The sequence below is a fragment of the Pseudorca crassidens genome, chromosome 19 (genome assembly GCF_039906515.1).
Source record: "Pseudorca crassidens isolate mPseCra1 chromosome 19, mPseCra1.hap1, whole genome shotgun sequence".
NCBI lineage: Eukaryota > Metazoa > Chordata > Mammalia > Artiodactyla > Delphinidae > Pseudorca > Pseudorca crassidens.
The window spans coordinates 56,018,103-56,043,982 of NC_090314.1; the positions used below are offsets into that span (position 1 = coordinate 56,018,103).

General features: G+C 55.2%; 1 protein-coding gene across 1 annotated transcript in view; it reads right to left on the minus strand.

Annotated features, from left to right (window-relative positions):
- Positions 1–21,718: 21,718 nt before the first annotated feature.
- The window catches only part of SEC14L1 (SEC14 like lipid binding 1), a 52,006-nt gene continuing 47,844 nt past the window's right edge, over positions 21,719–25,880 (minus strand). Inside the window, exons 14-16 of the mRNA XM_067716702.1 lie at positions 25,616–25,867; positions 24,317–24,495; positions 21,719–24,090 (exon numbers count right to left, since the gene is read on the minus strand). Coding sequence (XP_067572803.1) covers positions 23,985–24,090; positions 24,317–24,495; positions 25,616–25,867 — 537 coding nt within the window. The 3' untranslated portion in view covers positions 21,719–23,984. The remainder of the gene's footprint in view (positions 24,091–24,316; positions 24,496–25,615; positions 25,868–25,880) is intronic.

Genomic DNA, 25,880 nt, shown 5'->3' on the forward strand with positions numbered 1-25,880 from the left:
GCTTCCGAGGATCAGTGGGCGTCTGTCGGAGGAGGTGGCCCAAGAGGGGCCTAAATACAGGCTGGGGGAAGGAGAGCGGGGCAGAGCCGGGGTGGGGCAGGGCCTCTGCTGAGGGCGACCCGGGTCGCACCTTCTGGGAGCCACAGACGGGCCCCAGCAAAGGGAGGTGAGGGGAACACAGTAAGGACCGGGGGCGGGCCCCCCCACCCCCCGCAAGACAGGCCCCAGCAGGAGAAGGGGAGGGAGCACAGGACAGGCCTGGGGGCAGTGACTGGGGGCTGGGCTGGGCCTCAGCTCCCCCTCAGTGATGGAGGGGACCCCTCGGCCGGCCAGGTGGCAACCGAGAGAGATTGGCTCTGTCCGAACGCTGGCATCTGGAACCTTCCAGCGCTCTGAACTGCGACCACCTAGGGCAGGACTGGGAAGCATTCTCACTTCGTTGCATTCCTGAGCCTGCGTTGCTCTTCCAGGGCTAGGCTGTGGATTAAGGGTTTGCGAACTGGCATGGAGAGCGGGGCTGGGTCTGATTCATCTGTGCACCCACTCCCCACAGCCTGCCTCTCTCCCAGCACGGAGTTGCGCACAGAAAGGGACTGTCTATGTTTCTGGAAGGAAATGGAAAAGAATGAAAAAGGATTGGCCTCTGGGGTCTCCCTTTCCTCCTGTCCTAATCCCCCCAAAGTCACCTGCCTCCACGGCCTCCCCGCCGGCCCCCACCCCGGCGGGGCTGTTTACACACTGACTCAGTGGCCAAGATTCCAGGCGATAAGGAGCTGGGAAGCTGGCGGGCTCTGAAAGGCAGCAGCCATTCCCTCTGGAACAAAGGCCCGTGACGGAGCTCTGAGTTTCGTTAGGCCCACAGAACTTTCTAGAGGTTTGTGCAGCTCCCACCTGAGCCCAGGCTCAGGCACTGGGGCAGTAGGAAAGGAGCAGAGAAAGGAGATTTGGTCTCAAGAGGTTCCTGGGCTCAGAGGGACTCGTGGGGCTTGCCGCCCAGCTTTTCTCTTTCTCACTCCAAAAGGCTGCACACCCATCCTCACAGACCCTCCACTCGAAAGGGTGACCCTCATCTGGGGCAGAGGTGGTTTTGCAGGTGTACCTCTCCCTGCTTCTCTCCATCCCTCAGCTGGGGAGCAGTTGGCTGCTTCCCCCCGGCCAGTGCCTTTCAGTGGAGGGCAGATGAGCAGCGGGTCCTTCAGGACACATCCCGTAGCCTGGGATCGTCGCCCATCACTCCAGAGTGGTGCCCCTCCGGGGGTGGGACGGTGGGAGAAGCTGGCTAGCCTGCGAGTCCAGCCTGTGTCTCATGGGTCCCGCAGGAGGCAGTTCGTCCACCTTTCACAGAGGAAGGTCTTGCCTGGGACAAGGTCCTGTACACATCACTGTCCTTCAAACAGATGCTCCGTCACTCGGACAAATAATTAGGGACGTCCAGCCTGGATAGGATGGTGCAGACTAGTCTCTTCCTGCACCTCTCTGCTAAGCACGGCTATAAACCCTGGGATGATGCAGGAGGCAACTAGAGGGGGTTCTGACGAGTGGAAGGAGAAGGCGAGCTGGTCAGGGACCCCAAGGCTGGGTCAGGACAGTGAACAGCAGGGCACCTCTGATCCTCCCCCTCCGCAACCCAATGGAAGCAGGTGACCCGGGGTGTGCATTTCCCAAGCTCTGACCGCGAAACAGGAGGCAGTCCCAGCAGGCTCACTGCTCTCCTGGACTGACCCAGAGTCCCAGAAAACACAAGCTCCCCCAGGCAGAACCAGCAAGAGGACCGACTGGGAGTCCCTGACGTTAAGTGGCCAGGTGTCAGACGGTGCTATAGTTTTTGTTTCAATCATCACATTTGATTTAGAACGCTGGTGGGGAGGAGAGTCTATTGTATGGACCCACATTTCTGCTCTTTCCATTGTTCTTTATACCTTCCTGATGCTTTAAGATTCCTTCTTGGGGCTTCCCTGGTGACACAGTGGTGAAGAATCCGCCTGCCAGTGCAGGGGACACGGGTTCAAGCCCTGGTCCGGGAAGATCCCACATGCCGCAGAGCAACTAAGCCCGTGCGCCGCAACTACTGAGCCTGTGCTCTAGAGTCTGTGAGGCACAACTACTGAGCCCATGTGCCACAACTACTGGATCCCGCGTGCCACAACTTCTGAAGCCCGCGCGCCTACAGCCCGTGCTCCGCAACGAGAGCAGCCACCGCAATGAGAAGCCCGCGCACCGCAATGAAGAGTAGCCCCCGCTCGCCGCAACTAGAGAGAGCCCGCGTGCAGAAACGAAGACCCAGCGCAGCCAAAAATAAATAAATAAATTTATTTTAAAAAAAGATTCCTTCTTTTATTATTTCCTTTGTTTTAAGAAATTCCTTTAGCCATTCTTTAGATCTGTCAGCTAGCAAAAATTCTTTTCGTTTTCCTTTATCAGAGGAGGCCATTCATTCCTGAAGGACAGTTTCACCGGATTTAAAATTCACAGTTGACAGTTCTTTTATTTCAGTACTTTTGTGGCCATGATTCCAATGACAGTCTCACTTTCAGAGCTTTGGCAGTGCTGTTTGGGTTGGGCCGGTTTATCCGGTGCTTCTGTGCTCCCGCTGGTTTCTGCTGGTTCTGCTCAGGTGGAAGGATCCCGGGCCGGTGCTTCTCGTGGTGGGGTTTCCCTCATCAGTGTCTCCCTCTCTCCCTATGCCGGCATTTTTTTCCCCAAGTGCCCAGAAAACACTCATCAAGATAGACTGTATCCTGGACCATAAAATAAACCTCAACAGATTTTTAAAAATTAAAATCACACACAGTATGTTCTCTGACCCTAATAGTATCAAACTAGAAATCAATAACAGAAAGACACTGGGAAAAACTCTAAACACTTGGAAATTAAACAACACACTTCTACATAATCTATGGGTCAAAAAGGAAATCTAGAAGGAAATTTAAAATACATAAAACTGAGCAAAAATAAAGATGCCACATACTAAAACATGTGGGATGTACCTAAAGCAGTGCTGAATGGGAAATTTATAACCCTGGATGCTTACATGGAAAAGAAGGAAGTCTCAAATCAAGTGTTTGTGGAGATGAGTCCTGTGCTTGGTGCTGGGGTGACAGTGGGGCTTACCAGTACCCAAGGGGCAATTCCCTGGCGGTCCAGTGGTTAGGACTCCACACTTTCACTACCCAGGGCATGGGTTCAATCCCTGGTCAGGGAACTAAGACCCCACAAGCCATGCAGCGCGGCCAAAAAAAAAAGAAAGAAAAAATACCCAAGGGGCTTACAACTCAAATGAAAGCGAGGCAAGGACACGAAGATTTCACATGCAGTGTGGTCAGGGGCTTCCATCGAGGGTGGTGCAGAGGTCCAAGAGAGCAAAGACAGTGCCAAATCCAGGCTGGGGGAACCAAGGAAGGCTTCTCAGAGGAGGTGATCCTGAGCTGAGTCTGGTAGATGAGGTAGACCCCTAAAATGGGGAGGGGGAGCTCTGGGATCAGGGAGCTGGACACTCAGGAGTGCCCGGCAAAGGCGAACACGGCCCGCTGAGGCCCAGTCAGCTTGGCCAGGGCAGGCAGACAGAGGTAGGTAGGGCCAGGCCCAGAGCAAAAGGGCCTTCCATGACCGGTGAGGAGTTTGGGCTTGACCCCAAGGCAACTGTGGTTTGCAGATATTTTCTCCCCTTCCACAGGTTGCTCTGTCGCGCTGTTGGTTATTTCCTTTGCTGTGGAGACCCGGATTTAAAGGATGCATGGGATTAGCCCAACCTGATAATCTCCCTACCTTAAGGTGAACTGTCTTGGGACCGTAATGACACCTGCAAAACCCCCTCACTGCAGCGTCTAGACTGGCATTTGAGCGAATCACCGGGAGAAGGTGTGAGCACATGGGGGGCTGGGAATCCTGGGGCATCTTGGAAGTCTGCCCTCAGCTGTCACTGAGTGGAGGAGGCTGTTGTCACTCAGCCGAGGGTGTCGGCTAAGATGTCACAGATACTGAAGCTGTTTATCAAGATGGCAGGATCTGGGTGAAAGGAACACAGTGAACCAGGGCCCGAAGCCCTAGGGTGTGGCAGTGGGGGCTGAGTCAGGTGGGAGCCCTGGCCTCAGTGGGGCAGGGGGAGGGGGAAGACCAGGCCTGGAAGCAGTGTGGGAGCCAGAGGTGCTGCCTGTTAGAAAGGGGGTGGGGGGCTTCCCTGGTGGCACAGTGGTTAAGGATCCGCCTGCCAATGCAGGGGACACAGGTTCGAGCCCTGGTCCGGGAAGATCCCACATGCCGCAGAGCAACTAAGCCCGTGCGCCACAACTACTGAGCCCACGTGCCACAACTACTGAAGCCCGTGCGCCTAGAGCCTGTGCTCCGCGACGAGAAGCCACTGCAATGAGAAGCCTGCGCACTCCAATAAAGAGTAGCCCCCGCTCGCCGCAACTAGAGAAAGCCTGCGCGCAGTAACAAGGACCCAACGCGGCCAAAAATAAATAAGTTTATTTAAAAAAAAAAGAAGGGGGGTGGGGAGGGCAGAGGAGGATGGGAATTGGGGTGGCAAGTCAGCACCCTGCAAGGAGCGCCCATAAGATGCTCCTGCCGAATCTGAGATATGACCAGCTACAGGGCTGCCCCTGGACCTCACTGGGGGATAAGGGTCCTGGTGCCCATCTGTGAGCTCGGCAGACACAGGTCCTGCCTCTGCACTGCTCAGAGCCCAGCTCAGCATCTTCCTTGGAGGCAAACCCCGAGGTACCCCCAGCCAAACCCAGCAGGAGATGGGCTTCTGGTGCGTCCTCTGACCTTGCTCCTCCTTCACTGTTCTCCACCCTCTTGTAATTAAGTTAAAATTATGCAATTAAAGGTTTGGTTCATTACAGTGGGCAGGTGAACAAAACAGACGTGGTGACACCTTCAGGAGCTCACAGACTGGGATAAGGTGAACATGGGACAGATGAACAATGATGGTCCAACCTGGCGAAAGCTAGGATGGGAAACAGGCTGCTAGGTGAGCACAGAGCAGTAGTACCCACCCTAATGTGGAGCGATCAGGGAAGACTTCCTGGAGGAGGTGGCCTCCTGGAGCTAAAGTTCCTCAGGTTAGGCTGAGGGAGAGAACATTCCTGGCAGAGAGCTACAGGTGACTGTGGAACCAACCAGCCTGGGTCGGAATCCCAGACCCTCTGCCCACCCACAGGCTGTGACTTCTTTGGGCCTCAGTTTCCCTGTCTTTAAGATGGAGAAGCAACGGGGGAGGGGGGTTAGGGGGGAGGAGTGCAGTGTCATCCGCCTGGTGCAATGAGGCTCAGTGAGGACCAGCCCTGCGAGGGAGGAGGGAGGCCCAGTCCCCGCTGACCTTTGGAATGTCCACTGAAGGTCCCAAGGCCCAGTTCTGGGTGTCAGACGCTTCCCCGTGTCGCGCAGTCTCCTGGCCTTGGTCTTTCCGGGAGCGTTTGCGGGTGGGAAGGGCTAGGTGAGCCCCTGGCACCCTCGCCAGAGGCTGGGAGATGGCCCAGTGCCCGCCGGCCTCACTCCAGCAGGTGGCGCTGTTGCCCGTCGGACCGAGGCCCGGGGCTCCCTCTTCGCGGACCAGACCGAGAGCCGAACAGAGGCGGGGTCGGGCCTGTCTTCATCTGCGAAGTGGGGAGAGCATTCTTTGTCGTCCCTCCCTACAGATAAGAGGGAGCTGAAAATTCAAGCCCATTTTCAAGTGCTTCGTTTCTAATTATCCTGGGACCATGGAATTTGGAGTTGAGAAGAGCCTTCGAGGTCTCACAGATGGAACAAACAGTCTGGCATTCCTTGACCTTTGCACGTGCCCTCCATCCGGGGCTGAGGTGCCTTCAGCTGGCTTTGGTTTCACCTTCAGAGGGATCCTCCCTCTACTCTTAGGCCTTCGTCAGGCAGGTGAGAAGGTCGGGTCTCAGAGAGGCTGAGAAACTCACAGCCAGTGACTAGGAGGCAGGGCTGGAAGTCTGACCCCACCAGCCCAAGCCCGATGCTCTCGACCACGCAGTCTGCAGCCCCGAGACCCTGGGAGGGCCTGGAGACCCCAGCTCCCTGCCCTGCAGCCCTCTCCTGTAGTAAGGACCTTGATGATCCATCTTCATCCTCCATTCAACCATCCCCACCCGTGAGACTCCGGGGCTACAGCACTGAACACCGCACATGGGGCCCCTGCTCTCATGGGGCCCGAGTCTGCGGGTCACTTCAGAGGAGACTGCAGGAGTACCTGAGCAGGCAGTGCCATTTAAATCAGGTGGTCAGAGATGGGGCCATTAGGCCAAGACCTGGGGGAGAGATGGCAGGTGCAAAGGCCCTGGGGCAGAGACCAGCCTGACTTGAGGGAAGGGAGGCAGGGGAGAGGGTCTGCAAAGAGGCTGAGCTGATGAGCAGGGCTGGTGTGGTGAGCTGCATACAAACCAAGTTCGTACAAGAGACCAGGCATCGGCAAGTGTAATCTTCTACCTCAGTGCTGGCCAGTGGACACTGTTCTCTTCATTTTTGTAGATAAGAGGCATGAGCTTCTGGGACTTCCCTGGTGGTCCGGTGGGTAAGACTCCATGCTCCCAATGCAGGGGGCCTGGGTTCGATCCCTGGTTGGGGAACTAGATCCCGCATGCATGCCGCAATGAAGACCACGCACGCCGCAACAAAGATCACGGACGCCACAACTAAGACCCGGCACAGCCGAAATAAATAAATATTAAAAAACTTTTAACATAAATAAAAAAAGAGGCATGAGCTTCTGAGAAATTCATTCTCCCAAGGCCTCGCAGCTAGAAAATCATGGCCTGGGATGGGCGGCCTTTGTCTCTCTGTGATGCGCTGTCTCAGAGTCTCTGCTCCCCTCGTTCCCCTGAACTTTGCAGAGTTTAACCGCCCATCCCTTGCACAGACTCCCCTCAGGCCTCGAGTCCCCCGCCACAGTTCCTTCCTAAAGCTCTGAACTTTCCGCTCTCCTTCCCCTCAGACTCCTCCCCCCACCCCCCGACCCCCGACACACGCACAGTGTTGATTACAGCTGCCCTGTAATCAACAGGTTGATTGATGCCCTGTAATCAACAGCTGGTGCTCAGCACCTGCCCTGGGTCCTGTCACTGCCCCCTCCTGGCTGAGTTCCCTGCCCAGCCCACCATCCACTCTCACTGTTCTGATCGGCTCAGATTCCCCAGTGTTCACACCCAAAGTGGGTCACAAAAGTTTGAAGTGGATTCTTAGGAACCAAGCTTACAGGAGATCATGAACAGGTTAGCCTGAGGTTTGGAACCAAGGCTGCCAATACCCTGGGGGAGATCCTTCCGCTGAGAAAACTCAGGGGGAACAGTCACCATGCAGTGGGGGGTCTGCAGGTTCAGACCCCAGCTTGATGAGTGTAGGGGAGGGGCTGTTGAAGCCGTGTTACCTCGGATAGATTTGGGGTCAGAGACAGTATCTCTCAGGAGGGACAAACAATCAAGGAGACAGGGTGAGGACGCAGAGAGGACACTTTAGGCTCCGGGTCTGACGGCCACAGAGCCTGGCGCTGGAGGCAAAGGTGAATGAGCTGATTTCATCAGGAATCAGTGAGACTTGGGCACAAATGGTTCTGCTCCCGCCACAGGTGAGAAGTGTCCCCTGGCGTCGGCGGGTAGGAGGTCTCCCATTTCCATACGGCACACAGAGCGGCCCTGACGCAGCTAGGGGCAAGCGGGGCAGTGCACTCTGGTCTGGTGAGTCACAGCCATGAAGGTGTGCGCCCCCTTCCTTCACCTGCAGATGTTAAGAAGTGGAGCTGGACAGAACGCACCTGCACACCTGCCATAAACAGGTGTGAATGAATCACTTGGGAGATACGGGCTTATGGCAGAGGCAGAGGTTCTGACGTTTGGGGGGTTTTGCTGATACTCTGGCCTAGTGAGGCCTTGGGAAGCTCAGGTTACAGGTGGGAAGGAAAGATCGCAGAGCCAGACAAAACCCGTCCTGTGTCACTTAGCCACACGGTGGCCAGCACTGCCACTTGAACCACGCCGCTGCTACTCTTCCTATGACTGGGTCTCCCTGCCTAGGGCAGTGCACCTGCTCTGGGCCAGCGTTCTACCCCCAGGCGTGGGCCGAGAAGCTTGGAGTCCAGCCAGCTCCCCAGGCCCAATGTCTCGGGTCTGGAAAAGTGATATTATGTGTCATGCAGCCAGACCCCAGGCTCAAGAAGGACGTGCAATTACCAGGAATCGATGAGAGATGGGAGTGTCCACGCTTTGCAGACCACGAGCACCCCCGTCCTCAGATTTTGGCCTCTAAAACCAGTCTCTACTCAAAGGAACCAGGGCTCCTTGGAGAAATGGCTGATTCCAGGTCTAGGGGCAGAGAACGTACAAAGTGATCATGGGACATCTTGTGCCAGAAAGCAAGGAAGCTTTCCAAGACTAATAGGGTCATGTCAAAAGGACACAGGAACCAGCTCCAAGAGGGTACCCCTGGCCAAAGCGGTGACCATTTGAGCATCAGAAAGAATAATGATTGAAACACACTGGATATATAAAAATCCATGAGTCCATTATAATCAACAAAGAAAAAGCAAAGACAAAACAAACAAATAAAACCTTCCTTGCCTTTCTTGGAAATTATTACACTTACTCCTTAATTTGAAAACAGGATATAAAGAGAAAAAATCAAGTGTCAACACTGCCACTCAAGTAGGAACTGTATTTAAGGACAACAGAATGGTCCAGGTGATGAGGCAAATTCTTCTTTCAGAAGAACGTCATGCAATAAACGTAGAAGGAGGGATCAACTAGAAAATTCCCATTTTGTAACTCTGAATGAAATGACTGATTCAAGCAGGGTCATCAGCAGGTGCTGGTGACGGACTGGCAGGGAACTACATGTTCTCCCTGTGCCACAGTGTCCCCCATGGGTTACCCGATGGCCCCCAAGAGGGGAGCCGTGGTTTTAAGAACAGAGAGGGCCAGCTCTCACCCCCGAGCCCAGGGACCAACCTCAGAATCCCCGAGAGGGGTGTCACCACTGGCCACGACGTGCGTCCTGATGTGACGCATCACCTACAAGACATTCCCGCCAAACGTCTAACCTTCTGCTCACACCTCGTTCAGATCTGACACCCATGTCATAGCCAATGTGGGGCGACAAAGCGAGTAACAGCAAGAGGAAACAGGCAAATCCTGAAGGTCGGACACTGTGCAAATCACCCGGCCCAGTCTCTTCCACAGTCAGTGTCATAAAAACAAAAGGGGAGGCGGATCTGGTTCTAGGTTACAAGTGACATAAGAGACATAACAACCCAGTGCAAGGCACCATCCTTGATCACATCTTGATTGTACAAGTCAGCTCTGAGAGACATCTGGGAGATAACTGGACAGATGTGAACATGGACCAGGCGCTCAATGACATTAAGGAATTATTGTTAATTTTGTTAGCTGTGATAATGGCATTTTTGTTTTGCTTGGTTTTGTTTTCTGGCTGCGCCAGGTGGCATGCGGGATCTTAGTTCCCCGACCAGGGATCGAACCCGCAACCCTTGCAGTGCAAGCGTGGAGTCTTAACCACTGGACCGCCAGGGAAGTCCAATAATGGCATTGTTGAAGTAGGAAATGTCCTTTTTTTTTTTTGGCCATGTTGCACGACTTGTGGGATCTTAGTTGCCCGACCAGGGACTGAACCCAGGCCCCGGCAGTGAAAGAACCAAGTCCTAACCACTGGATCGCCAGGGAATGCCCGAAAATGTCCTCTTTTTTTTGTGGTACGCGAGCCTCTCACTGTTGTGGCCTCTCCCGTTGCGGAGCACAGGCTCTGGACGCACAGGCCCAGCGGCCATGGCTCACGGGTCCAGCCGCTCCACGGCATGTGGGATCTTCCCGGACCGGGGCACAAACCCGTGTCCCCTGCATCGGCAGGCGGACTCCCAACCACTGCACCACCAGGGAAGCCCGAAAATGTCCTTTTTTGAAGATACGTGTACTCAAATACTAAGGGCGGAAATGTCACAAAGATGGCAACTTACTTTAAAATAATTTTGGAAAAACCAGATGAAGCAAATATGGCAAAATGTTAGCAACTGCTAAATCTAGAGGCTGAATGCATAGGCATTTGTAATTCTACTCTCTGTACTTTTCCATACGTTTGAAATTTCTCATAATAGTCTTTTTTAAACTTTCAATAAAGATCAAGTACAGATCACATGGGGGACGTGGGCGTTGGATAGCACACAATCATAGTGGCAACAATAAAGTGCCGTCGATGGCCCTGACGTACAGGGAGTGGCCGTGTTGGCAATTCCACGTGGGCGCTTGGGAGGTGGGGACGGGTGCCAGAGGACGAAAGCCCTGGGGGCCCCGGGGGCACCTTCTCCGGGGCTCAGCACCCGGTCCATGGCTCACACACCCCACGGCCAGAGTGGAGACGGAGGAATTGTATGACTTGTCACAAACCACATCGTTAGTAGGGGAGGGAGCTGAGTGTTGAACAACAATTTTAGAAACTGGAGAGCATGGCAGCCTGGGGACACTTAGTGAAGGAGCAACATAGGGGCATGGGAGTGGGGAAGCCCCGGTGCTCAGACTACAGCCTCCACCTGAGACCTCCGCTTCCGACCAGTCACAGCACCTGCTGAGGCTTCTGGCCAGTTCAAAGTGTTCCTTGAGCCACAGGCCCCCGCAGGCCAGTCTGCGCCCTGCCTGGGGGATTCTGGTCACCCCTGACTCACCTCCAGTTTCATCGTCCCATTGGGAGGATTTGCTTTGTTTCTGGACGGGAGCTGCCTGTGTGAGGCTGGCAGGATTGTCTGGTGACGTGCGCTGCAGGCTCTCCCTGAGCCACTTTCATGGAAGAGGTGCTATTTACCCTCTCAATTCGTTTCCAGGGGGCTGGGGGTGTAGGAGTCTCGCCAGGAAAAGTATTGAGAAACTGCGGTCTCTGAGAAAGGTCACCGGTCCCTGCGGCAAATGCAGCGGCCCGGCTGGTCCGTGGGTGCCCCCAGGTCACTGCCCTGGAGTGTGCACAGCCGTCCTCGGCCACAGGTGGAGGCACAGCGAGCTGTCCCCAGGGCAGCCATCCCGGGAGCCAGACCTGAGGACGGGAGTGTCGTGGGCACACGCGCTAGCAGCCCTGGCTCAGCTCGGGGGCCATGCCTCTACCCGGGATTCTCCCGAAGGCTCAGCCGTCTGGGGAGTGGGCGAGTCTGGAGTTGGCCCTTTGGAAAGGCCCAAGGCATAACGTGACGCCCCAAATCAAGGGGAAGGTCTCCAGGAAGGAGCGCTGCTGTATGGGGTCAGGTTTGCTGACATCTAAGAACTAACGTAGTCCAGCTATAGGTATTGGAGAATGCAGACTTCTACCATGTTATTATGTTCATCAGCTTGTCTCTCAAGTTTCAGGGGACCCTCAAGTGGGTCTGAGTCCTTTGCCTGGAGGAGCCTCGGCTGCTGGACCCCGAGGGGCTGTGTGGCCGTGTTCCCAGGACCACAGGCGCAGAAGCAGCCGGCGGCCCTGGCTGGCGTGCACAGCCCGGTGGAGGGCCTCACCCCGTGTTCTGCTCCCCTACTTCTGTCTTCCCTCTGAGACCAAGCAGGCCTCCTCTGGCCGTGTGTGACAACACGGCTGGGCTGCGCTGGAGCCCGGAATGGCTCTGGGGGCCTTGCGGCAGCCGAGACCCTGCAAGTTTCGGACTAGCTCTGATCACATCTGAGGAAGGAACCGAACCCTGAGTGTGACCGCAAGGTCCTCAGGTCACCTTGAGTCAGCGTCATCACGGGCCTCCTCCAGTGATGAATATTTATAAAAGACTTGCTGTGTGTGTGCCAGGCTCGAGGCTAAGCACACCGTGCACGTGAGCTCATTCCACCCGGAGAACAACCCTCCCACAGCTTCCCCAATGCCGAACAGGTAGCCCGTGGCAGAGCTGAGGCCCGCAGTCCCCGAGCCCTCGCCGGCTCCCTGACACCTGGGCTCCCGTGTCTCGGTCTGCAGACGTCCAGCCTGCAGGCGTGAGACGGGACACACGCAGACCCCAGGGCTGTGGGACGTGCCTGGATGAAGATTAGAAACCCCCACCTGGCTCTGACCGAGGCCGTCCCAAGGGGGTCGGGAGAACAGGCTAAAAACAGGAGCGAGGCTCTGCTCATCTGGGGCGACTTCCCTCTGATGTGCACGTCGTGTGCGGGAGCCGCTGACCCCGTCTGGATGACAACGTCAAATGCGTGCCTGGATTCACGCACCCTGTTCTAGGACAGACAGACTCAGGCCTTAGGGTATGTCTGACCCCCACAGCACACGCACACACTTCTATCGCTGCCCCCAAATAACTGTATTCGTGATTTAAGGAGATTCCCCACCGTGTCTAGTTTCATTTATTAAACAGAAAATCAGGAAGTAACCACAAGAGGAATCTGGCATTACTAAAGGATTCTTTTTTTTTTTTTTTTTTTGCGGTACGTGGGCCTCTCACTGTTGTGGCCTCTCCCATCGCGGAGCATAGGCTCCGGACGCGCAGGCTCAGCAGCCATGGCTCACGGGCCCAGCCACTCCGCGGCATGTGGGATCTTCCCGGACTGGGGCTCGAACCCGTGTCCCCTGCATTGGCAGGCGGACTCTCAACCACTGCGCCACCAGGGAAGCCCCTAAAGGATTCTTGCTGGGGGCTGCTTTCTACACCCTTTTCCCAGAGCACATCTTCAAATCTGATCTGATCGACTGGGAAGGTGTTTACTGAGGAGCCTGCAGTCACGTCTGGACCTTGGAGTCTGCAGTGAGTAGTTACTGATGATTAGGAGGATGAAGACGGTCCGGGAGGCTGAGCACAACAGCTGGAACAAGCCGGGCATTGTCCGGAGGTGAGCGCGTTACTGTCCGGTCCAGATGTCCCGGCCTGGATCCGCAAGGCTGTGTTCTCCGTGCAGGATCAGGCAGGGGAGGGTCCATGTTGGGGCCTGGAATTCAAAGTCCCTTGGCTCTTGGTCCAGCCAAGGAGACTAATTTCTGCCCGTCCCAAGCATCTGCAATCTCAGTGACTGCCGTGGGACAACTGGACCTTGGAGGAGTCCGAGTTGCACCCTTCATTAAAACCACACTCCTGGGCTTCCCTGGTGGCGCAGTGGTTGAGAGTCCGCCTGCCGATGCAGGGGATGCGGGTTCGTGCCCCGGTCCGGGAAGATCCCACATGCCGCGGAGCGGCTGGGCCCGTGAGCCATGGCCGCTGAGCCTGCGCGCCCGGAGCCTGTGCTCTGCAACGGGAGAGGCCACAACAGTGAAAGGCCCGCGTACCGCAAAAAAAAAAAAAAAAAAAAAAAAAACACCACACTCCTCGCACCGGCTGCTGCACTTGCAATGGGCAGAGCACCAATCTGGGGACCCAGGACCAGAAGCCAAGCTCCAGCTCCACCTCCATGGACTCACTGTGTTACTTTGGGCAAATGTCTTAACCTCTCTGGACCTCAGTTTCTTCCTCCCACTCATGAGAGTGTTGGATTAGAACAGCAACTGGGGATGGTTTCACCCCCACAGGGGGACAGTGCACAATGTATGAAGACATCATTGGCTGTCACAACTGGGGGATGCTACCGGCACCTGGAGGGTGGAGGCCAGGGATGCCGCCAAACACCCTACAGTGCACAGACAGCCCCACTGCAAAGAATGACCCCGCCCAGAATGTCAGTGGGGCCGAAGTTGATGCCATTTGTCAGGATGATGGGGCAGGACCAAGGTCGTAGCCAGCCCTGGCCGGGCAGGACTCGACCGGGGAAGCGGAGAAGGCTCACTGCCCAGTTCTCCCCCCGTCCTTGAGGGTTTCCAGGGAATCTGGTGACATTCCTATGGGATTCCCTCCAGCTCTGGGAGCAGCAGAGAAGATGTGAGGAGCTGGCAGCCGAGCCTGGAGCTCGTGACAGTGAACCCTGGGAACTCGGGTTCAAAATGTCACATTCGGGGCTCAGAGTACAAGGTGACCGAGGCCTGGGCCTGCCCTCTCTCCTCCATCCTGCCTTCGTTTGTTCATTTCCTAATAGCTTCAGAGACAGGTAGGCACCCCTTTAACCTGACAGATGTTCCCTGGCTATTTCCAGAGGCAGTGGAAGCAATATTCTTTATGTTGGTTGATAAAAGCCCATGTGCCTCTTTCAGATCTGTATTGGGAATCAGACCCTGCCCAGGAAACAGCCACCTGCTCCAGAAGCCCCAAAACTGACCCCTAACAGGTGACCCACAGCCGAGCAGAGCCAAGGTTTCGGGGCAAAGCCTTCCCCACTTGTCTCTAGTTTGCATTTTCTCTTCAGCTTTCTCTTGTACTTTTTCCAAACCAAACAGCGTCCTGGGAAGCATACTGACATGTTTTAAAATGAGGCAAGGGACCTCCCCGGTGGTCCAGTGGGTAAGACTCCGTGCTCCCAATGCAGGGGGCCTGGGGTTCAGTCCCTGGTTGGGGACCTAGATCCCACATGCCACAACTAAGACCCGGCGCAGCCAAAATAAATAAATAAATATATATATTTTTTAAGACCACGTGATTTAAATAAATAAATAAAATGAGGCGGTAAAGGAAATCACTCGTCCTCAGACAACAGCTGGTTACTTATCTGGCCGCCGGTTTCTGGGACTCAGCGCTGACGCAGGGATGCTGTCAGCTTTGTGTCCACGTGAGGGTGATCACGACTGTGGCCGCTGGGCATGGAAAGTGTCCACGGTCAACACCTGAGCCGACTGGCATTACCACTGCGATTTTTCAACCCTTCAAACTGTCGGTCCACAAGCAGTTGCCCAGCTAGCCCTGGCCCTCCCTGGGGACCTGCTACCGTCCGCCTCTTTCTCCCCGCCCTTCCTACCTGCCACTCGGCACCAGTCCCTAAAGGATTTCTCACGAGTGTCTCAAGGAGCTGGAAATGAGTTTGGCCCTGCAGCGGCTGAATCTACAGAGTCACTGAAGATGAATCAAAAGTCACTACATAGAAACCAACATCTGATGCATCAGAGATTTAAATGTGGAAAAATAAAACCAGGAAAGCACCTTAAGAATGTAGGAGATTTTTTTTTTTTTTTGCTGTGCCACACAGCTTGTGGGATCTCAGTTACTCGACCACGGATTGAACCCGGGCCACTGCAGTGAAAGCCCGGAATCCTAATCACTAGGCCACCAGGGAACTCCCCAAGAATGTAGGAGAATTTAGCATGGGGAACTCCTTTCTAAGCAAGACGTAAAACCCAGAAGCTACTAAGGAAGAGATAATAGAGTTGATCTCATAAAGATTAAAATTTTCTGTTCAAAAATAAACAAAAGAAAAAAGTCAAGGCCAAAGGACAGAAAAGACAACTGCTCCCAACTCATTCAGAGCTTAAGCCAAAAAGCTGGTGGCCTCACAGGACCCATATAGCCTTTGGGGACCTAGCCTCCCCTCCCCCCCCGACTCTGACCTCACCCTGTATTTGTCAGGACAAGCTCCTTTCTGCAGTGGTGACAGATAAACCCTGACGTCACAGAGGCGTAATGCAGTATGAATTTACCCCCACTCACGCCAAGTCCAGTGAGAGACAGGCAGCAGCCACTCCACGCGGTGACTCAGGGATCCAGTCCATCGTGGGCACGGGGCCATCACTGTTTGAGCTTGTCCAGAGGCAGCTCATCTCCTCGGTACCAGGTCCCCGTCCCTAACAGCCAAGTCCTGCGGTGCCAAAATGAAAGTGCAGGTGAGGGAGAAAATAGCAGCAGGTGCTTGTCCCCAGACTCACACCTGTCCTCGCTCTTTCCCGTGCAGAACTCCGACTTGCCCTATTTCGCTTCCAAACACAAAGGGTCTCCTACTTGCTTGTCTGTGGGTCGGCAGAGAGCGGTTCTGAAATAGGTAATCAGGTCCCAGGAAGCTGAGCGCCACCCTCCACATACACCCACCCACCGACCACCAGGGACCCTTCCCCTCCTCCAGGCTTCTCCTACATGGCCTGTGGGGCACGGGTCCTTCAGAGACCTCTGCAGGGTCAACACAGACCCAGCGTGCGCACATACACACACGCACACACATGCATGCACACGCATGCACGCACATGCCAATGCCTGGGGCCGTGAGGGGGCAACATCCCCTCTGGGAAGCGCTGTAGGGACAGGGCCGCCCGGCAGAGCTCAGGGTTTACCTGTCAGCGGGTGGCTCCGGACAGGACTTCTGGAAACCTGGCAGGTGCCTCCCCTCGCCCTCTGGGCTGCCCTGCCACTGGGCCAGCGCCGTCTTCCTCACCAGGCCCGGGAGGCCGGCACCCAGGGCCCAGGATTCTTCCGGGGGCCCCCGAACGTGTCTTAACTTCTCTTAAAATCAGAAGGAAACATGAGCACAGCCGTCCCTTGGTTTCCGGGGGAGTGGCTCCAGGCGCCCCCGTAGCGCCCAGACCCCGCGGTGGCGCGAGTCCCTCACCCAGAATTCCTCCCGCAGCTGCGGATTTCGCATCCGCAGATTCGCTCCAAGCAGCCACGGTCAGTTGAATCTGAGGATGCGAAACCCGCGGCCACGGAGGGCCGGCTGTGTCCCAGGGCTGAGTGTACAATGAGTCCAGAGTGGATTACGTGCACCTTTATGCCTCCAGACAGAAACGTCCTCAGCCGCCTTGTCGAATAGAGGAAGGCCAACGTGCCCGGCCCGTGGGGTCAGAATAACGCCGTGACTGCGAGGCCGGAATGATGAGAACTCCACTCTCACTGCACAGAGATTTCGGGATGTGTGCCCTGTGGCAGGCACTGTCCTAAGCCCCGGCAGGGCCAGAGCCCTTGAACGCGGGCGCCTCGTCTCCGCCCACCCCGCCCGGATGCCTTGTGCTGAGCGCCCCACACGGAGCGCGATGAGTGAGGCCAGCCGGAGGCCAGCATGAGGGCAGAGAGAAGGTGCCGGAAGGCCTGGGAGCAGCTCTCCCGGGCAGCCACCTACACCCCCACCACCACCCAGCCCCTGGCTCCAGCAGCAAGCCGTCTGTCCTCCGGTTCTCACGGACGCCTGAGCAGAGGGACATTTAATCATCCCCTGTGGTTGTCTCATTTCCTCCCCAGAAGAGGGAAGAAAGGGCGCCACAATGCTTTCTTACTGTTTGCCCTTTCTGATCTCCCCTGTGGTGGCTTGCCTTCCGTTGATGCCGAGCTCGTTCTTCTCCCAAAGGACCCTCCCGCGCAGGCACAGCGGGGACGGGCAGGCCCTGGTGTCTCCTCGGACCTGGGCCTGGCTGTGCTCCCAAGTCCTTGGTGCGCCCTGGCTGTACCGCACTCCCCGCGTTCGCAGAGCGCTTCCAAGTGCGTGTGACATGCGCTAGTATCGCTTGCTTGTTGTGTCTTGACAACGACCCGAGGAGATAACCTGCTTCTTCCCACTTTATGATCAGCGGCAACGACAGCGAGATGGAAGGGACGCGGGAGCTCTCCCGGCTCAGCCTTCACGGTGGGCGGATGAAATTGGGGCTGAGGAGTTGGACTCACGGCCACCTGCTCGGGGAACACCCCCCCTCACCCCTCTGGGCTGCACCTTCTCAAGCTGCAAGAGCTGGAACCAGATCAGGCTAAGCTCTTTGCCCAGCTCTGACAGACTGGAATTTTTTTTTCTTTTTTTAGAAAATTTAATGGCTGCTTCCTTTTTTTAAAAATTTATTTTATTTATTTTGGCTACATCGGGTCTTAGTTGCAGCATGCGGAATCTTCACGGCGGCGTGCGGGCTCTTCGTTGTGGTGCACGGGCTTCTCTCTAGTTGTGGCGCGCAGGCTTCTCTCTAGTTGTGGCGCACCAGCTTAGCTGCCCTGCAGCATGTGGGATCTTAGCTCCCCAACCAGTGATCAAACCCACATCCCCTGCATTGGAAGGGGGATTATTAACCACTGGACCACTAAGGAAGTCCCCAGCCTGGAATTTTATTCTACGTAAAGAAGGATAAGCCTATTGATGGAAAAAACCCAAACCAAAACACACACACACCCCAACGAGAGATGATTCCAGATTAACCAGTTTTTGGTAAATGTCAAAGGCTTTGCAATGCCAGGACTTTGGAGCAAACTTCCTGTAGTCGGTCAAGGTTCCACAGAGAAACAGACCCAATAGGATGCATATATACAGAAAGAGGCTTATTATAAGGAATTGGCTCACGTGACGATGGAGGATGACAAGTCCCAAGACCTGCAGTGGGCAAGCTGGAGACCCAGGCGAGCTGATGGCATAACTCCCATCCGGAGGCCAGCAGGCCTGAGACCCAGGAAGAGCCAGTGCTCCAGTCCAAAGGAGAGAAAAGCCAGTATCCCATATCATGGCCATTGGGCAGGAGGAAGCCTCTGTTACTTGGGGGAGGGTCATCCTTTTTGTTCTATTCAGGCCTTCAACTGACTGCATGAGGCCCACCCACATTAGGGAAGGCAATCTGCTTTACTCAGTCTACTGAGTAAATGTTACTCTCATCGAAAAACACCCACACAGGGACTTCCCTGGTGGCGCAGTGGTTGAGAATCCGCCCGCCAATGCAGGGGACACGGGTTCAAGCCCTGGTCCGGGAAGATCCCACATGTCGCGGAGCAACTAAGCCCCTGTACCACCACTACTGAGCCTGTGCTCTAGAGCCACCGAGCCACAACTACTGAGCCCACGGGCCACAACTACTGGGCCCACGAGCCACAACCACTGAAGCCTGCACACCTAGAGCCTGTGCTCCGCAACAAGAGAAGCCACCACAATGAGAAGCCTGCGCGCCGCAACAAAGAGTAGCCCCTGCTCGCCGCAACTAGAGAAAGCCCACGTGCAGCAACGAAGACCCAATGCAGCCAAAAATAAATTTTAAAAAACACACAAAAAACAAAATACCGTCACAGACACACTCAGAACCTTAGTTTGACCAAATATCTGGCCCATGGCCCAACCAAATTGCCACACAAAATTAACCATCACACCCCTCCCAAGGTAAGATTTCGGTAGACATGTGGGCTGGAGACTTCGCTCCCATGGCTCGGACTCCAGGGGCAGAGCTGAAAGGAGCAAAGACACGCTCATCGCCCCAGCTCGGTGACCGGGATGCGCATCGCCCATGTGGCCACAAGGTGGCGCCCGCGGAGGTAAGTCCCTGGATGGAGCCGTGACCACCTGCAGACGGCTGGAAAGGGGCTCCACCTGGGGGCTGAGGTTGGGTTTCACTCTCTGGCTGTAGCCCCAGGGACTCAGATCTAGAGTGTAGACCAGCCTTGCAAAAGGGAAGGAGAAGGACTTGGCAGCCAGACAATTCCATGGACATCTGGAAGGCTCTACAGGTGGAGCTGAGAGAGTCCTCCTTTCTGCAGCCAGGCACTTGCCCCTCTTTGGTTCCCAGAAATAGCCCAGAAACCCTCTGTGCTTGTCTCACTTTGACACAGAGTGGTTTGGGACTGGTGCGCAGAGGCTCAGTAATTTGAATCTCCCAGGGATCGTAGCTGGCTCTCTGTCGCTGTCAAACTGGGTCCTGGTGACTGACCGAGCTCTTAAACCCAAAGGCAAGGTCAGAGTGGGAAACAGTCTAGTTGCTTCTATTTAAAGAAAGAGAAAGGACGGGTCATGGGCAGCACATGGCAAGGGGCAGAGCTTTAAAGGGACTGGCCTCAGATTTTCTCCTGGAGAACTGCAGGAGCCTTGCTGTCACTTGTCACCAGCTGGGTGACTCTGCTTTGCTGTCCTGGGCACAGACACAACAAACGCAGGATCGAACACTAGCTACTGCAGGGTGCGTCCCAGGCCACAGTGCCTGGGCCACAGGTGCCAGCAGTCCCCACATGGTGATTTGGGTAAAAGAAGGAAACTCCCAATTCAAGAACCTGCGTTACTTTCCTTGAAGGCAAACTAACCCACCTAAAGCCCTAACTAAAACAAAAAACCTTTCTATTGTAAGATAAAACACAGACATGGAAGAGCACACATGTCGAATCTGCGACTCAGTGAATAAGAACTGCCCCACGCCTCCCATTCCATCCCATGCAAAACCAACACTGAATGCTGTTTTCACTCTCTGCCTTTCTTCATGAACGCAAAAATCCTCTTTGGAGTTGTTACCGAAAGTGGGTATTAATGCAGGTCTTTCATAAAAGCAAAATGGTGTAAGACGAACTCTGGAAAAGCAGGCTATACCTGTATACACACATATACACATACACACACACAAACATGTTATATATGTATCCACACATATATACATCAACATGGTTATTCTTAGTGTGTGACCTATGTGTGTCTATGTATGTGTGTGTGTGTGGGTACCCACACACACACATATATTACATACCAAGACGCTCAGAATAACCATGTTAATTTCTTGCATATGCCGTCCCCACTCTCCCCTCATTCTTTTTGGCTGTGCCCCACGGCATGTGGGATCTTAGTTCCCCAACCAGGGATAGAACCCGTGCCCCCTGCAGTGGAAGCACAGAGTCCTAACCACTGGACCGCCAGGGAATTCCCAGACACTCCATTGTTTAACATGAGTCTTGTGACTATAGCTGGTTTGTGCCTCTTTTGGGCCTTATCCCCTAGCTTTGTTGTAAATTATGTCCATAGCTTTTTCTTTCTTTTCTTTTTTTTTTAACTGTGGAGAATATATATCATAAGCTTTGCCATTTAACCATTTTCTAGGGTACAAGTCAGTTGTACGTAGGTTTCAGGTTCCACATCGGTCTTTCTGTTTTCGTGTGGGGACGACACTACAATCCTCCCAGAATCCCCTGCTTTCCAAAGCCCTAACTTTTCAAACAAAACTGATTCATTGGTTTGCTTCACACCAACACTTTACCGAGAACACCCCTGCCACGACTCAGGACTGCAATGCAGCCTGTGGTTAGGCTCTGTCGACGTCTGATGAGACCTGGTGCTAAAGGGAGCGACCCACTTACAGATCAATACCTGTTATGGCCTGGTGGCCCGGTACAAAAACCTGACGCCCGCTGTCAGGACGCCCCGTTTCACTGTGGCCCTGAGATAGTCAGAGACGGGCAGCGGGCGACAGGTGCCCACAGCCTTATCTGCTTTTCACGTTGCTCTGGCCACCACTGCGAGAACCTGACGCTAAACCAAAGGCTTGGTAAAGTGGGCCCAGGAGATGACAGAGCTCGAAGGAATTCATGGGAAAAGCCTTTCCCTTCCCTCGGGGACAGGCTGGCTGAGTCATCAGTTGCACGTCCTGCAGGTGCTGCTGAGGGAGGACTGAAGCCCGTCTCCTGTGTCGACTGCCGGGGGGCGGGCTCACAACCCAGGCTGGGCCGTGGGCATGGGGGCTCATGCAGGCGTCACCCGCTCCCGCCCCGCGGCCGGGCCGGTCCCACGGCCGCTGCCACCAAGGACGGGCCCTCGAGGCTCCTGACGGGGTAGGCACTGCTCCTGCATCTGCAGCGTCCCACCCCGGCAGGCCCAGCTGCAGGAGCCGGGGACAAGGCGGCCCAGGTTTCTGAGGGTCCACGCTGGCCACCTGACAGAAGGACCCATTTTGTTACTAAAGAAACATTGCATCGTGGCTGAGTCCTGTTCGACCTCACAGAGTTTAAGGAAAACTACAGCCTGTTCTCTTCCGGGAGCAAGGGAGCTGTAAGTACCGGGCTCCACGCTCCTGAGGAATCGGCAGCCCACAGCTGCAGCGTGTGTGCAGGACAGTGTACGATGGCCCCTCACAAGCTAGCCACTGTTCCCGAGCTTCTGGAACACCAGTCCTCTGGCTCCAGAATCTCCCCTTCCTTCAGTCTCTACAGTCTCCCAAGGACGTCACGCCCTTCAAGGGAGACTGCCGACTCACAGTAAGAAAAAGACATTCGTTTTTTTAAACAGTTCACATTTATTATTGATAACAATAAAAAAATCTTTTAAAGACTATCAGTATTGTATTACCAAGAGTGAGGTAATATGTTTACAAAACATTTACAGAATTTGATACGTAAATAATGAAATTAGGAAAGAAAGTGAATTAAGACACTAGTAACAGAGGGGAAACCGAAAGGACCGTTAGTGCTGAGAACAGGTGAAACGACAGCAGCATTTTAAAAAGAGTGCAGGGCACTGAAGGAGAGTCACGATAAACTGCGTGCTCGAAGTCCACCTGCCTCACAGCCCCCTTCCAAGGAGGACAGGGCGATGGGTACTCAGGAGGAACCCTGTAAGGATTTGTGCAGTGATGTGCTGTGAACGCTTAAGGATGCATTCAACTCTTTGGGGACAGGACAGTGCCACTTCTGAGTCAGCTCCAAAAGAGCCGCTCTTCAGACTGGGGGAGGGGCGGCTGCGATTCAGACCGTTCTGCAAGCGCCCCTGGGCTGATGTGGGCTGTCGGGTGCAGTGTTTTCTTGGCAGCTGAGACACAGAGAAAGAGAGAGGAGGACGGAGACAGGACTGTCTTCAGGTCCTGAGAATTTGGAAACGGATGCACTAACTAACCCTGCTGTGCTTTCTGGAAACAAGCCTTTAGGTGCCAATGGTGAGCTTCTCTTGTGCAGGAAACACACAGCTGTGCTCTGGACGGGCCAGCAGCCCTGGGAGACGCCCAGGAACGTCCTCAGCGTGCAGGCAGCCACCGAGTATCGCTGCCTGGGAGGGTTGCTCCGCCCCTCCGGAGCCCTGCAGACACCTCCCCGCGGGCGCACGCTCGTCCACACAGCTCTCCTGCCACGCGGCGCCCACCTAACACCTCCAGGGCAGGTTTACAACAACGCAACTCAGGGTTTCCGTGCCCGTCACACACTGACGATGGCCGCCTGGCTTTTGGCCCAGATCCTTAAAAGCACAGCCTCCGCCACGCACCCACCATGACACACGTCTTCATTCACCACGGAGACTGACCCAAGGCAACACCTGGACAGGTTCGCAAAGAACCTGCTTTTCCCATAACAAGCCGAGAAAACGAGGGCCAATAAAAGGTAGACCAGGCTTGGTAACTGGAATCAAAAAGAAAAAGTAAAAAGCAGACCGACCTCACAATCTGACCTGCTTCTATGCAATCGAACCCTTCATTACTTGAACTAAGTTTCTACTCGCCCTGTCCCCCGCTGACACACACCCACCCCGAGACACACATGCCTGCAGGCACACACACACACACGCCCACAATTTCCTGTCACAAAGAAGCAGGGCTCCCCCAGGCCACAGGCTGTCCCGACATGGCCACACAATGAACACAGGACAGTTTCAAAACGGCAGATGGGACTCACTGTCTCTTAAGTACCCTTCTAGTGACTAGAAGAACCATTTGGGCTCTGATGCTACCAAGCTGTGAGGGGCCTAGGGGAGGCCAATCTAGAATGAGTTCAGAACTAACACGTGCAGGTAGGAAGAGCAACACACCGGGAGGAAAAGGGAGAGGACGCCCTTGGCCCAAGTTCATGGACAGAGGAAGCCTGCTCTCAAAGTACCAAAAGGTTTAAAAGGAGGAAAGAGAAAATAATGTTTAATGATGGCGGTGTTCTTCCTGGCATTGTGGGGAGTCCGTGAGAGCCCCTGACCCCCCAGACCCACTTTACAACAGTGGGTCCGTCTGGCCCCGGAGCCGGGCCGGGGTGCCCACAGGCTCCCTCTGAGTCCTTCTGATTAAGCGGTGTCTGCTCAGAGGAAAAGGAGCCTAGCGGGCAGTCACTGAATCCTCGGACGCGTCGACCACCAGCAGGGAGGAGGTGAGGGCCAGATGCAGGGCAGGGGACAGGTTGGCAGCTTCTGCTCCGCGGAGGAAGGTGGGTCACCTCTGACGGGTGGTGGGGAGCTCATCCACTAAGGGATGGTGTGCAGGTGCTTGGAAACATTTTCTGCATCAACATTTGAGACAAAGCCAACCTCTTAATTGGTATATAAACTACTTTTCTCTGAAGAGCGCCCTTGTGCTCTGGTTGGACTTTGTGCACACTGTATACAAAACCTATGGCTACTGAGCTGGAGTCAAAACTACCTGTCGAGACTGTTTCGGGGTCAGTGACTACGTTTGCCACCTGGAGAGCTACGTGCTACCTAGAGGGCCAGAGGAGCCTGCACAACGCGGCTGCGGGGTGGGCGGGCGGGCGGCGGCCCGAGGCGGTGGGCGTCCCCTCTGCGCACTGGGCGCTACCTGGAGACCATGGAGCTGGAGTGGGACTGGCTGGACGAGGTGGTGGCAGCGCTGAGCTGGGAGAACCCGCTGTGGCTGGACTCCAGGCTGGTCATGGAGCCTCTGTAAGAAGCACGGGGAGGGGCGTGTGTGAGGACCCCACCGCGGCCGCCCACCGCCCTCCTGGCCGATCCCAGCCCGCTCCCCGCAGCGCCCCCCAGAGCCGGGCCGGCCGTGCAGGGCCCAGGGGGACACAGCCCCCCGCCGCCCTCCCACACTGATGACGCCGTGAACTGCCAGCGACAGGGGGCCCGGAGGCCGCCCCGGCCTGGACCCCGGCCTCACGCACCGGAAGTCCTCGGACCCGATCACTTCGGTGTAGTACATCACTTTGCACTTGTGGGAAGAGACCTGCAGGGAGGCCAGCACGTCGTCCACGCGGGGCAGGCTGGTGGCGGCACAGGCCGGCATGCTGTGGAACTTCCACTGCAGGATGTAGAAGCCCGGCCACCGTGTCACGTGGGAGCCCTGGAACGAGCCAGGCGGCACCAGCTGAGCACCTGCTTCGCGTGCCCTCCCACAACGGGTCTGACAGACGCCCGGAGACCGGGTCCACTCGGATCCAACTCCGATTACTGACCATCGCGACGGGGGAAGGACCGGCTGCCCTGATTCACGATCGGGGTCCATCCCACGCTGCCTCCCGGGTGTCGGCACTGCAGCCAGGCCTCTGCCAGGCGCAGGGGAGGCCACGGGAGGGACCCTCAGAGGCTGTCCGCCCCCAGGACTCTGCCTTGGGAGGAGGATGCAGGCGCCCGCAGGGTGGGAGCGCCCGGGGGTCCTCTGCTCACCCTTGAGGGCCTGGGGTCAAAAAAGGCCACTCGGACCAGGCAATGCTCTCTCTGATGTGCCTGCAACGACCTTACCGGTGTATTCTGGGTTACAAGGACGGCGATCTACAATAGAATGCCAGTCTGTGAAAACTACTTTCTCCCTTAATGCTGGAGCTGAAGACTGTGATACAGATTAAAATGTTCGTTATTTTAAAAATGGAATAAAATACTCTCTTTTACCCTGCCTCTAAGACCACCAAAACACTGACAGGCTTATCCCTGAAAACCGTAAAGACAGCAAAATTATGCATCTATTATGAAGGCCAGAGGCACCCGAGAGCTACCACTCTGAGCTCAGGCACTCGGAATAACCAGCCAAAATTTTAAATGAGCTGACAGAGCATTTAAGATAAATTAGGATGCTTAGTAATGACACTTAATAGTTCCCTAATTACTTGTTTCTCTCCCTTCTATTCGGGGTGATTTTCCTTGAAGAGAAGAATGCTGCCAGGTCAAAGGCCGTCTTAGCAGAAGCCTTCTCAATCCCAGCTTTGTACGTGCGCCGAATGCCTTTCCCTTTCTTCCATGTCGCTTTTGTGAAAATACTTCCAGAAATAATTCATGACTTTAGATACAAGTAATGGATTCTGCTGAGCTCTAGGTTCTTCTGGGATCCACTCGGCTTCTTGAGCGCCTCTAACCGTAACTAAGAGGACACACTGAACTGCCTGTCTACAGACGCAGCACGGGGCCGAAGCAAGACTTCCTTCTCCAGACGGAAGAGCCACGCCGCGGGGACTCCCAGGAGACCTTACCTGCACACTTTCCCCTTCTTTGCAGATCAGAGGTGACTCCACCATGCTGTAGTCACGGCCCAGCTGCCAGATTCTGTCTATCAGCTGCGCGTTGTTCCCTCCCGGGGAAGTGATGCTGTGCGCCCCCAGGGAGTCCTTTTTGGGTGGCTGCGGCGACCTCTTGGAGTGATAGATGTTAAAGACGATGTCCCCTTTGCACACATCAAAATCCCAGGTGATCACCGAAGAGGCATCCACAATCTGAACGAGAATCTGGAAAAAGAGG